Source organism: Sycon ciliatum, chromosome 12 (assembly GCF_964019385.1).
Source record: "Sycon ciliatum chromosome 12, ocSycCili1.1, whole genome shotgun sequence".
Lineage (NCBI taxonomy): Eukaryota > Metazoa > Porifera > Calcarea > Leucosolenida > Sycettidae > Sycon > Sycon ciliatum.
In genome coordinates this window covers 4,126,802-4,139,896 of record NC_088654.1, presented here as the reverse complement: position 1 = coordinate 4,139,896, position 13,095 = coordinate 4,126,802, and the positions used below count along the sequence as shown (strand labels likewise).

Genomic DNA, 13,095 nt, shown 5'->3' with positions numbered 1-13,095 from the left:
AACACAAAGTGATGAATCCAATAGCGCTTGGAATTCTAGTTCTTCTTAAGCGAAAGTTTGTCTTATAAGTGTTCTTCTTAACGAGGTTTCACTGTACTTGTTATGGGACAGTGAAGACTACTTATCTTGGTGTATACTGCAACACAGGCACCATGATGATTGTCATGTGCTGAACATGTGCACCTAACAGCTGCTTTAGTGTTTTCTCATCTAAATCTGCAACCATAGTGCAGGAACATCAGGCACATCTGCGAACACCTTCCTCAGGGCGTGCAATATGTTTCCCACAATTATACACCACCACCCAGAAGCGATCTCTCAGCTACAAATCCTTCCGAATGCAATAAATAAATTCTATCCAAATTTTCAGGCCAGGCCCATCTTCAGAATACATTTTGGAAGGATATGTAGCCAAGAGACCGCTTTTGGGTAATGGTGTATTATTGTGCGAAACAGTGCGGGGAACACTGATAATTATCATCACATTTGCGGTTGGAGTAGAAGTATGATTGTGTGACTCTGGCACATCAGTGACTGAAGATTCACTGTGTGTGGAGAATGGAGAAGAACCAATTATTTTTGTTGAGGATCAATTCAAGTGCTGTGCTGTTCATTCTAAAGAGAGGTTTAATTGTCAAGGTGTCAGGTGTGTGTGTCTCCTGTAATCTATCGTAATGATAAGGCTGTGTGTTCCCAGGAAGATCACTGTAGCCATTCATGTTTACTGCGGTACTACAGTACAGTGTGGTGTGATCATGTGATGCTGTGCCATGATGTCATTATTGCAATTTATGTGGTGACATGCAACTCTGTGATGATGTCATACCATCGCTTTAACTTTACTTGTGATGTTTTTCTGTACACTGATCATGACTGCAAACATCGAAGACGAAAGATCACTCGTAACTAGTTGCCCATATAGGTTCTTGCTCATGGTGCCAATCGCCAGGCAACACCCAACTCTCTCTCTCTCTCTCTCTCACTCTCTCTCTCTCTCTCTCACTCTCTCTCTCTCTCTCTCTTACTTTCTCTTTTTCTTTCTTTCTTTCTTTAAAATACATCTGCGCCTTGATCCTTGAAGGGTGGTGGCGTTCCTACGGATGCGAAACACTCGGCCTCTAGCCGAGACTCACGGGAACCGGGAATTTTTTATTTCTTTTAATAGAAACATGCCCCCCCCCCCCCCCAGAGTTCTTTCTCTCTTTCTTATGGATAAGTGTATGATGATCGCTAACGGAGTACCAGTATTCTGTTTCCTGTCTCTATGCCTGTGTAAGTATAATTGATGTGTGTTTCTGCACCTGCACCGTATACAGACGAACTTCAGGAGATTAGGCACCTGCTCGTTTCTCAGCCTTTTCTCTGCTATAAACGAGAGAGCTTGGAAGCTCAGGGCCCTGCGCTATGCTTTGTTGCCTAGCTCATCGTGCATGTTGTTAGAACTGATGGAAATGCTTTTTCCTTTTATTAGCTACATCATTGTATTGCAAAAACGTTTCAATGAGTTACTGAAGTAACGCCTTCTGCATGGCTATGGGACCGGCGCTGACTCTGCCGATCACGGGCGTTCTGGAGTCGACGGGATGTCGGTCCTGACGTTTCCTGGCCCCCGGCGCTGACTCTGCCGATCACGGGCGTTCTTCTTCTTCTTATTATCATACTGACGGCAACTAACATCCATTCTGATTGCATTTACTCGTCTCCCTACTTCGTATTTCTTTCCAGAAAATCTCACCATACAGCAGGGAGTCGTTTACATAATATGACTCCCTGCTATACATCTACACGACTGTATATACGTTATAATTATTATGCTATCGGCCTACATACCATTTCCGGGCTGGTCGACAGGCGGCCAACCAGCCTGCTAGTGGGATCTCGGCCTCGCACACAAATCCACACAAAATGTTACTGCACTGAATGCATTCCCCCGATACACTTCGCATATATACTCATTCTCTTGATGGTACCATACTCTTGATGGTACGGGACAGGTACGGGATAGCGCCAGGCATGTCGATGGCACAAACAAATAAAAATATTGTGGCCAGCTGTCTTTCCTGGTACCGTACGGTACGGGAGAGATACGGGATAGCGCCAGGCGTGACACAAACACACAAACAAACAAACAAACAAACACCAAATTAAAGCTGTGTGGACCCTGGCTAGCGCCAGACGTTACTGAAGTAACGTCTTCTGCATAGCTACGGGAATAAAATGTCCTCTTATCCGTGTCTGTCCCTGCATCACAATACTCTGCAGGTGGATGAGGAACTAGTCAATTGTGTGAATGACGCACTTCGCCATCCTGTCGCTCTCATGGACATGTGCGTACCTGGATACAGCCTCGGATTTGCCATGCGCAAGGTACTGTGACAGTTCAATGAGCAGTATGCCAGCTGTGTGAGTTTGTGCATGAACGAGTGGCTTTGCCAGCTGTCTTGACTAAGCAGTTACATGGTGCAAGTATTTGATCTCTTTCCTGAACTATTGTCTGCCGTCATTGTCGAAGCGTAAAACCTTGGAAAGAAAACCGGTGTATGCATGGTCAGTGCGCGCGGAGATTTGTGCCGTTTATCGTGCTTCTGTTTGCATGGTTTCCCATGTTTTGAAGGAAGTGCCTCCCACGCACATGGGAAATATGTCAGAAAGAGATTGCAAGCACGAGCACGCAAACGCATCCATTGTACGTTGGTATTTTGTAACATCTGCATTCTTATAGCCATTGTATTGTGTGTGTCCACGTGCAACATGGCGTTGTGTACGGTTGTGCTGCTCTTCATGTTGTGTGTTGGCTGAAGGCAATGAGTAAGGACCAAATGCTGAGGAGGATGCTACTGCCGCAGTCGCAGACTAAGGTAGATTTCAGCCTCCTGTAAAGCATGTGTACATATGCCTGCCCCCCCCCCTCCCCCCCCCCCCCCCACACACACACAGACAAATCGTCACACACCCATACAAACGTGCACACGCCCATGCACATTGATTCACATGTTAAATTTGACTTGTAATGATGCATAATTATGTATTCAATGAAGGCTGGCTTGGTGCAGTGTTTACTGTTCTCTGCCTCCTTCTTTGTCCTTCTATTATCCCCCCACCCCCCTCCCCCCTTCTCTCTCTCTCTCTCTCTCTCTCTCTTCTCTCTCTCTCTCTCTCTCTCTCTCTCTCTCTCTCTCTCTCTCTCTGTCTCTCTCTCTCTCTCTCCTCTCTCTCTCTCTCTCTCTCTCTCTCTCTCTCTCTCTCTCTCTCTCTCTCTCTTTCTCCTCCCGACCTACATGTATGTTTTCACTTTCTTTTTTCCGATGTATTGGTGTCTGCAGTTGGCATCTTGTTCTGCAGTAGTGCGAGTGGAGGTACAACACCTAACAGAATGCAATGTAGCACTTGGTAAGCTGCATGGTGTGTGCATGCAAGTTGTGATATTTCTACTGCACAGTTTGCAACTACATGTATCACACACGCGCGCGCACACACACACACACACACACACACAGAAGCGCACGCATGCATGCATGCACCCCCCCCCCCCCACACACACACACAAACACACACCCGCAAACCGATGCACGCACACACTCTTTCTCTGTATCTCTCCTTCTACCTAGCTCTATATCTTTTTTTCTCTCTCTCTCTCCTTCTTCTTATTAATTCTACAAATACAGCCTCCAATTGACCGGTTTGTGTTTGTCATGTGTGCGTGCGTGTGTGTACATATGGTACATTTTCTGCGTGTGTATGTGCACACATGACATTATTATTTTTATCATATTTATTGTGTACATGGTCTTGTTTGTGCATGTGTGTGCAAGTCTGTGTACATGCGTGTCTGTGTGTCTGTGTGTCTGTGTGTCTGTGTGTACTTGCCTGTGCAAACATGTGTACACATATGTGCTTGGGGTTATGTGTGGGTGTGTCTATCGTACTCATCAGATAATGCCCGCGTGTACTGCCTGGTCAGTGTTGGTCCCACACGAACTGCGGCCGTGCCATCCAAAGAGGAGACCGACGTACCGGACAACTACCGCAGGACAATGGGTGCTACTAGAGTGATGCAGTGTAGCACTCTTGCCGATTCCAGCAATGCCGTGTGGAATGACAAATTTGAATTGTAAGTGCCCGGTCATGAAACGGATAACGAGTACCAGTATTGTGTTCGGTACATGACTTTTAAACACAGAGAGCCGTGACTGAGTCCGTTCGATTGCGCACTTGAATCGATTCATAAATCGATTCAAGTGCATTCAAGTCGTTCGATTTTCATGTCTTGAGCCCTGGAATCGATTCGGAATCCATTCAGCTTATTCACATGGGGTGATGTGAATAGCGCGAATCGATTCGCGGGCAAAGTCGAACGCACTCACTGACTCATGCTAACTAAAAGGCGATTGGTTCGCATCAGTCATGGCTCTTTGCTTACATGTTCCCCGTTGCTGTTAGAATGTTGTCTGATCTACTCCCCCCCCCACCGCTTCGGGATCTGATTCTGTGCCTTTGATCCCAGCGTGGTGGGTGTTCCTATGGATGTGGAAAGATCAGTCTAACGGTGAATTTCTTTTCAGAATGTTGCTAAAATCTTTAACCTTTTGAGCCCGGGCCCATTGAAAACCTCTGCCACACAGTACAAAAATAACATAATTTTAAATTCACTCTATGTGAGCAAACTTGATTTCAAACGATTCTTTCATGTTTCCTGAGCACGGAACTGTTTTTGTTTTGGAAATACAAAAAAATACAAAAGTTATGACCGTTTTCAGAAAGGTAGTTTTACGCGAATTTGGCGTTATATTTACAATATATACAGTATGTACATGATAACAGTGAACTCTGTGCCTCCTTTGCTCCAGCACCATCAAATTTGGCCATAGTCATACTCGGTGTGGTAGATTCCAAAGCAAGGCACCGAACACAGGCCTGGTTGCCCCGGACACGACATGCAGCACTCGCGGCTCTCCCTGCGCCTGCCTCTCGCCCAGCAAACGGCGAACCGCTTCAGCGGCTTTTCCTTCTTGGGTGTTGGCGGGACAAATGCTGGATGGTGACGTCCAGTCAACCTGCTTGGGCTTTGGTGGTGAGCCTGTGTGCGAGTCGGTGCTGCTGCAACGACATCAGGATGGCGTCCTGGGGCAGCTGGGCATACTTGGGCTGGCTCCGCAATCTCTGCCGCTGCTGGTAGCGGTTCAACTACTGCTGCTGCTGCTGCTGCTGCTGCTGTTGCTGCTGCTGGATGAGGTTCCGTTGGCTCAGCTGGAGCTAGTCCGGATGCTGTTGCTGTTGGTACTGCTGCTGGTGCTGCTGCTGCCGCTGTTGGTGCTGCTGCTGCCGCTGTTGGCGCTGCTGCTGTTGGTGCTGCTGCATCTAGATGTCGTCCTTGACACCTTCGGCCAACAGCTCACTCATCGCAATTCGGATAAAATCGTAGTGTTTTCGCTTGCCACCAGCTTTCTGGTACAAGATGAACGCGTTCAGTAGCCCTTCATCCAGGATATGTGTGCCGAGCTTTTTTTACCACTTCGTGGATTTGCGTGTAGCAGTGTAATTCGAGAGCATGGCGTCGTTCCGGTCCACACCACCCATGTACCGGTTGTAGTCATGGACTACCTGTAGCTTCTTGACAGCCTTTCCTTCTCGATCACGCTTGCCAGTTGGCACAGCATTGGCACGGTGCAAAGTGGAGAGGAACATGACTTGCTTTGTGTCCTGAAGCTTTACGACAAGCGCTCCTTGCGAGCTACGGTAGGTGTACTCTTATTTCTTCAGCTGCTTATAGCCAGTCAGTCGCTTCGGCAAACCAACCCGGTTTTTGCGGATGGTGCCGCATACACCGGTCTGGTGCTGACTGAGGTACTTGGTGAGTGTCAGGCTGGAATACAATTGTCCACATACAGGTGGTGTCCCTGATTCTCAAGTGGAATCATCAGCTTCGCGACGACAGCGCCCGATGTTTCCAGCTGCTTCACCATGTCCGGGCTGAGATTGACATTATCTTTGCCGACGTACACAATGAAGTTGTACATATATCCAGAATCCTCGCACAGGGCAAAATCTTGATGCCAAATCGAGCACGCTTAGATGGTATGTATTGGCGAAAGCTCAGTCGGCCCTTCCACGCCACCAATTCCTCGTCGATGCAGATGGTTTTGCGTGGCGTGTACACTGCCTGAAAACGATCGATAAACAGATCTAACCGGCGGCGAATTTTCCGTAGCTTGTCATCATTGTCCGGTGCAGCGTTGTCGGAGAAATGCAGAAACATGAGGATACTCATGAATCTGTCCCGCTTCATGGCAGCCGAGAATGATTGCGTGGAAATCAGTGCATCCGTACTCCAGTACTGGTCCAGGGCTTCCAGAGAATGCCTGTCGTCAGATAGAGCGCCAGGGAGATCTTCATTTCGACGTGGTCACCGGCTTCCAGCTCCGAGCAAGGGCGGGCGGTGCCAGTGTTTCTAGATTAGCGTCTATGTACCGTCGGGCAAAGCGATTGGTCTCGTCAACAAGTAGACTCCATATAGCATCGGTGAAGTACAAGCGCACATACTCGTATCAAGTCGCATCGTCGGGCATTTCCACTTGCATGCCAGGTGTGCCGGTAAACTGAGGTAGCAGAGGTGTGTTATCTTCTTTTTTCCCAACACCTACATGTGTGGCACATATGTAAAGAGAATAAGAAGATAACTAAGTTTACCATAGTATAGTCTGTAGCCAGTACACTCAATGCACATCAAGATTCAAGAGTCGTGATAATTTCAAATTTTCACTTTGCAAATATTATTCTCCAAGTCGTCAAATTTATTTTTACCTTCAGAACCATCGTCATGGGCACTCAGATTCTCGGTGGCAAGGACGTGGCTCTTCCATGAAAGGTCCTCGTCGCTCTCAATCTCCCCGCTCACAGCACAGGTATCGCCGTCACCTACGTCGTGTTAATCGCGCTCGTCGCCGTGCGTCACACCAATATCGTCAGGCGAACCAGGTATCGATACGAGATCCGGGCGCGACTCCTTGTCACTCCCGTCGCCAGAATCAAAGCTATCATCCACTGACCACGGCTCGACATCGCTGTCAGGGTCCATGAAAACCTCCTGGAGGGCCTCTTCCGCGGCAAACCTACGGCGAGCCATCTCTACAGATCGGCCAAATTTCAATTTTTGGAAATGTATGCACGCGCATGCAACTCCAGTTCAAACTTACGGAGCGACTCGCAGTTTTTTTATACTGTACTCGTACATCCTAGGAGTCCTCTGTGCAGTGGTACAGCTCAGATCGACGCCACGGAAGAACAGCAAAATCGATGTAGTACCGTACAGACTCGTGACGTGTCAGAACGTCACGCGTGCTCAAAGGGTTAATGAACTACTCTAATTTCAGAATTTTCAGGTGCTCAATATTTTCGGTGTGAGGGCAAAAGGCCAGGTTAGGTGAACAGATATTTTTAGATACAGAGAAGCAGTTCCCTATTGGATTATGGGTGCTAGTGTTTGTTCGGTGTATTGAAAATTTTGGTATGGAACAGACGCACCGAAATCCCAAAAATAAAAGTACACTGAAAATTTGTGAAATTGCAGTATGCCCGTTGTGAGCACCAGCAATGACACACTAGATGTATGCATAAAGGACCGCTGACCGTAAATATGCTATATCTTCAACAACAACAACAAAAAGTGTAATTTCTCCTCATTTCCCTGCTTTCTTTTCTTTTCCACATTGCTGTTGGTGCTGTTCAGTCTACTGCCATCATCAGTATCAGGCTTGGCTGCAATGTCTCTCTATTGCTACGTCTGGTAAGGCATCTTGCTTCTGGGCATACTAGTACAGTCAGACCTCGCTTATCCGGTCCTCTTATATCCGGATCCCTCGCCATCCGGAAGAAAATCATTGGTTACCGATTTACAGCATATGCCATGCATACATACAGTATGTGTGTTCGATTATCCAGTTCCCTCTTCTATTCAGATATTTCTATGGAAAACGGATGTGTGGTCTGACTGTAGCAGAACTCTTACAAGACCTACCCAGGGCTGCCACTTGTTCCGAAGTTTTGGAATCTCTCCTATCTTTGCAGGTCGTTCCGATAAACCGACCGAAAACAATCATCACTTGCTTACTAGGATTGCTCATGAAAGGTCCCTAATCTATTGTTTTAGGCTTACGGAATCCTAAAAATGCTTGGCCTTATAAAGGGAGCTCTGGCTCATAATCCCTCGGCCCCTCGTCGGGGGACGACCCCTATCAGATTTCTCCCAAGTGAAAGTTTGCAGCCCTCTCTATCTCTATCTCTCTCTCTCTCTCTCTCTCCCTCTCTCTCTCTCTCTCTCTCTCTCTCTCTCTCTCTCTCTCTCTCTCTCTCTCTCTCTCTCTCTCTCTCTCTCTCTCTCTCTCTTTCTATCTATCTCTATCTCTCTCTTTCTTTCTTTCTTACTTTCCTTCTTCCTTTCTTTCACTCTTTCAGCGACACTATCTGCGTTTTTAAAAGCTGTGTTGTTCTATATCTGGGTTTGCTGATTGTCTAGGTGTGCCGGTAAAAGTACAAGTGATAGCAATGAGCAGTCTGAGCCACCAGTGTCCAATCCTACTCAGTCACAAGTTATCCAGACAAACAGGTAGCTGCGTGTGTGCAAGCGTGCGCGTGCGTGTGTGTGTGTGCATGTGTGTGTTTGCGTATGTGTGTGTGGGGGGGGGGGGGGGGTGTGCGTGCGTGTGTTTGTATTTGGGCATTGGCACAGGTGTGCGCATGCGATGGGGGGGGGGGGGGGAGGGGGGGGGGGCTGGCTTTGAATTTATGTCAAGATTTCAGGCACTGCCTCTGTGTCAAGAATTCCTGTGTGTGCATGTTGTGCATGTGCACAATCTTACATGTCGCACAACGAATCACGTGTAGACGTTCCGTCCGTCCGTCCACGGGAGCATTGAAACAAAGAATGGGTGTGGCTGTTACAAGCAATATGTCTTACTGGTTCTGTCAGCGAGGGTATTTTGAATGCGAGAGAGGAAGGAATTGTGCAGGAGCAAAAGAGCGGTGCAGGTCATATTGTAACTGTTACAAACACAGCCCAGAAGACCATAAATGGCTGTGGCATGATATCAATTTTTGTTTTATGGCCTTGATAAATCTTTCTGTATGCTGTTTTTGTTGCTGCTGTTTGTTATACGCGGTGTCAGGGCTTGTGATGAGCCAATCTGGAATGATGATGTGCTCATTGGTACTGCATCTATACCACTCTGGGTAAGGAAGAGAGTTTTCAGCCGCCACTGCTGTTCCTGCTGTTGCTGCTTTTGCTGCTGCTGCTGTTGCTGCTGCTGCTGTTGCATCTGTTATGGCTACTATTCTTACTGCTGCTGCTGGTAATCCTGCTAATGGTACTGGGTGCGCCTCCAGTCTCGGTCATGTAAGCCATGCAACCGTTGACATTGTTTCGGCAGCTTCGCAAAAGGAAAAATGGTTGAGTCTGCCCAGCTAGAAGCACATATCCATTCCGTTTCCTATTTCTCTTCCTCTGTCGATGGTATTCTTGTTATCAGGAATACGTACAAGCGACAATGCCTGCCAGTCAGTGTGTTTCACTGCATAACAACGGTAGTACTGTATCATCATCACCGCCGCCAGTGAATACGACTGCTACTGCAGACCACTCACCATCGGCACAGTTGCCAGGATCTGCACTGGGTACAGCATGTGCAGCGTGTGATGTTTCCGCCGGTATACTAAGAGTGACAGTACATGCTACGCCATACCAGGTCAGAAACACGTACATCAATGAAGGTGTTATTGGTTGATCCATGATGTGTGTACGGCAATCCAGATTGATTTAGAATGTATGTACGAGTGTGCTGATCTGCATTGATGTAATATTATGATGGGTGTATGAGAATCTACATTGATCTACTTCAAAGCACATTCCATTCATATCAAAGATCTTCTAATTCCCAGGTTTATCGTTCTCAATTGCCATGACGATGAGTCTGTCCGCATTAATCGCATTACTGTGTTGATAGCTGAGTACATTTATTTTCAATACTGTGGTCAGGGGCCATCCGTAAATACCGTTTTTTTAATATATATTTAGAAACGAAAACTAGACATTTCTCTTCAACCCCCTCCCCCCCCCCCCTCCCCCTCCCTGACAAACGAACACATACAAAACGGTGCACAGTATCGATATTTTTTCTGGACTTGCCCACACATGCTAATTGGGCATCGATGTATTTTTTTCGAGAAATGAACAGGCTCTCAACCCCCGCCCCCCCCCCCCCTAGACAACTAGTTTTCGTTTCTAAATAAATATCGGTATTTACGGATGGCCCCTAAGGAGCATTCGGGTGTGTAGAGACTACTGCCCTCTGTTGATTCACGTTTTTGCCTTTCGCTTTTGGCTATAATATGTTATAATATTATTTTCTGTTCCGTCGCTATGTCGTCATCAGGATGATTCGCTGAGGGAGCAACAGCAGCAGTACCATCATCACATACAGTCTCTGGTGGCTCTGGCGTGGAAGAATGCGTTGCTCGCGTCACCATCACAGCATCATGATACTAGCACTGACGACGGCGTTAACAGCGGGCAAGATGTTGATCTGGAGAATACGCTGGAGATAATAGAGGCAAGTTTGGATGACGGACACGACTATCTCAGCGGTGATGGCCGCAGCACTCACCTCCACGGATCACTGCACTTGGATTCCAGTGTACGCCTGATTCTGTCACAGTGCGCTCTCAAGTGGCATGTCAATGCTCTCCAACTCGCCGCCATGTAAGATATAGAGGCTATGCGAATCATTTTTTTTAAGGGGTGGACTCAGCGGATTCGCTTCTGGGCGCTACAAACATGTATTCAGCAGAGTCTCTAGTATAAGTGCAGCGCTGTGCCGCGTCTTGCCCAGAGCATCAAACCATCTCTACATGTACTGGTGTTGATCACATAACCTTTACTGATTATCACTCTTGTGCTGTACCCTACCATCCGAACTGATACTCTTCAACTGCCATATTTGGTTGATAATATTTTCCCCTCTCCTGCTCGCTTTAGAAAGATGCACAATGTGCTTCCTACTGTTCATGTGAGTTTTGTAAACGTTGCTCTTCCGACAATACCACTGCTTCATGTGCTCATGCTCTGGCTTGTGCGTGACTGTCTGTGCATGTGTGTGTGTATGTGTGTGTACATGGTGTCTGTGTGTGCGTGCACGTGTGTGTGTGTGTGTGTGTGTGTGTGTGTGCACGTGTGTGTGTGTGCGTGCGTGCGTGTGTGCGTGTGTGTGTGTGTGTGTGTGTGTGTGTGTTTGGTGTGCTTTATCCTATCAGGCATATTCTAGCTGCTTGTGAGCTTTGTGATGATGGGGACCATCAGCTACCAGCCAGTACGGTTTCCCAACTCATCGACAATCTTGTTTGCTTACTGGACGCAGAAACGGACGTAGACAGTTTGGAGCAAGTCTCCAGTGTATCGGTGAGATACAGAGAGTGTGCATGTGTGTGTGTATGGGGGGGGGGCGTACTTGTGCGTATATGTGTGTGTGTGTGTGTGTGTGGGTGTATGTGTATATATGTGTATGTGTGTGTTTATGGGGGGGGGGGGAGGCGTACTTGTGCGTATATGCGTGTGTGTGTGTGTGTGTGTGTGTGCCAGCTAGTTCGGTTGGTAGGTACACTTATGCCTGATTGCGTTGGGTCTGTTGCCAACAGACTCGGCTGCTTGAAGGTGTAATGTTGTACCCGCCACCTTTGTTGGTTCCAGGGTTCATATACTTTCTATTTGAAGTATACATACCTGTTAACCATGGACTGCTTCTGGCTAGATTAACTCTTGTGTAATCAATGGTGCTAGTGAAGCTTTTATCAGATCCACTCTGATTTAGCCACTCACACTAGTAGCAAGTATTACCTTCACTGGGGGCAGGGGTAACTGCAGTTGGATCCCGGGACGGATACCCTGATGCCGTCAATCCTTTTTCTGCACCTTGTCCTCACCCGCTTACTGAGGTGTGGTGAGCCCATAAGTGGGGTCATTTTCAAGTCCACCCAGAGTTTTGGGGATTTCAGGGGGTGTCGGCCGTTGGGCGGTTCAATAACCAATTGAGTCATCTTTCCAAGATTCCTTTTGAGTCTCTCTCCCCTCTCCCGGGGGGACTCACGTGACCAGTTTTGGCAGTGAGCAACAAGTACAAGTACAAGTGTGTGTGTGTGTGTGTGTGTGTGTGTATGTGTATATATGTGTACGTGTGTGTTTGAGTGTCTAGGTTTGTGTGCTTGTGGGCAGTTGGAATGTGGCATGCAAGTGTATTTGCAATGTCACATGTGTGGATTGTCTGGACTCATTCTCCAAATACTACAGTGCTGGCAACTGAAATCCGACCCCCTGGGCGGCGCGGCGCGCCGCCAAGGGGGTCGGATTTCAGTTGCCGGCACTGTGCTAACCCTAGGTTTTTCGCAGATGCCTGTTCTATGTATTCATGTGTGTGAGTGTGTGTGTGTGCGTGTGTGCATGTGTGTGCGTGTGTGCATGTGCTTGTTTTGTATGTCCACGTGCAACCAACACACCTACACACACACAAATATCTGATAGGACTTTCACCTAGGCGTGGCAATGATTTACGATACGTCAGTGACATGGCTTGAGGAGAACAAGCAGCTGTTCCCACCGGATATTGGATGCTCATCGTTGGCGGCCATTCCAGATCATGTGATGTGAGTGTCGATTTAGCTCTTATGCATACTATCTGCGCGGGTTCTTTCTTTCTCTCTCTGTTTCTCTCTCTCTCTCTCTGTCTCTCTCTCCCTTTTGAAAGCTTTCTTGAGTTTTGCAAAGTTTCAATGTTTCGTTTCTTAGTTGCTGGTTCCATTTCTCTTGTTTGATAGTATGGTTTACGTAATGCTACCCTCTCGTTGGTTGTAGACTGATGCAGTCTATTGATCGGTTACGACTGAAGACAGGTGTTAGCAAGGTCTCGTCACTGCTAAGTGACATACATACCGTTGTCAATGTAAGTGTTCAAGTTGGTAGTGTAAGTGTGTTCTGTATTTTGTTCTCTTCCCATTTCCTTTTCTTCTTTTACTGACTATTATGTGATGTACAGGGTTCTAGCCAGGTCAATATAG

The 13,095-nt window shown here is 47.3% G+C and overlaps 1 protein-coding gene across 2 annotated transcripts in view; it reads left to right on the top strand.

Annotated features, from left to right (window-relative positions):
• The window catches only part of LOC135828206 (uncharacterized), a 63,527-nt gene that overhangs the window by 3,927 nt on the left and 46,505 nt on the right, over nt 1-13,095 (top strand). For both annotated transcript variants that reach the window (XM_065340660.1, XM_065340659.1), the window contains exons 3-14: nt 2,263-2,367; nt 2,802-2,858; nt 3,324-3,390; nt 3,934-4,111; nt 7,727-7,783; nt 8,513-8,602; nt 9,162-9,225; nt 9,522-9,737; nt 10,425-10,750; nt 11,302-11,446; nt 12,563-12,684; nt 12,893-12,980. In XM_065340660.1, coding sequence (XP_065196732.1) covers nt 2,263-2,367; nt 2,802-2,858; nt 3,324-3,390; nt 3,934-4,111; nt 7,727-7,783; nt 8,513-8,602; nt 9,162-9,225; nt 9,522-9,737; nt 10,425-10,750; nt 11,302-11,446; nt 12,563-12,684; nt 12,893-12,980 — 1,515 coding nt within the window. The remainder of the gene's footprint in view (nt 1-2,262; nt 2,368-2,801; nt 2,859-3,323; nt 3,391-3,933; nt 4,112-7,726; nt 7,784-8,512; nt 8,603-9,161; nt 9,226-9,521; nt 9,738-10,424; nt 10,751-11,301; nt 11,447-12,562; nt 12,685-12,892; nt 12,981-13,095) is intronic.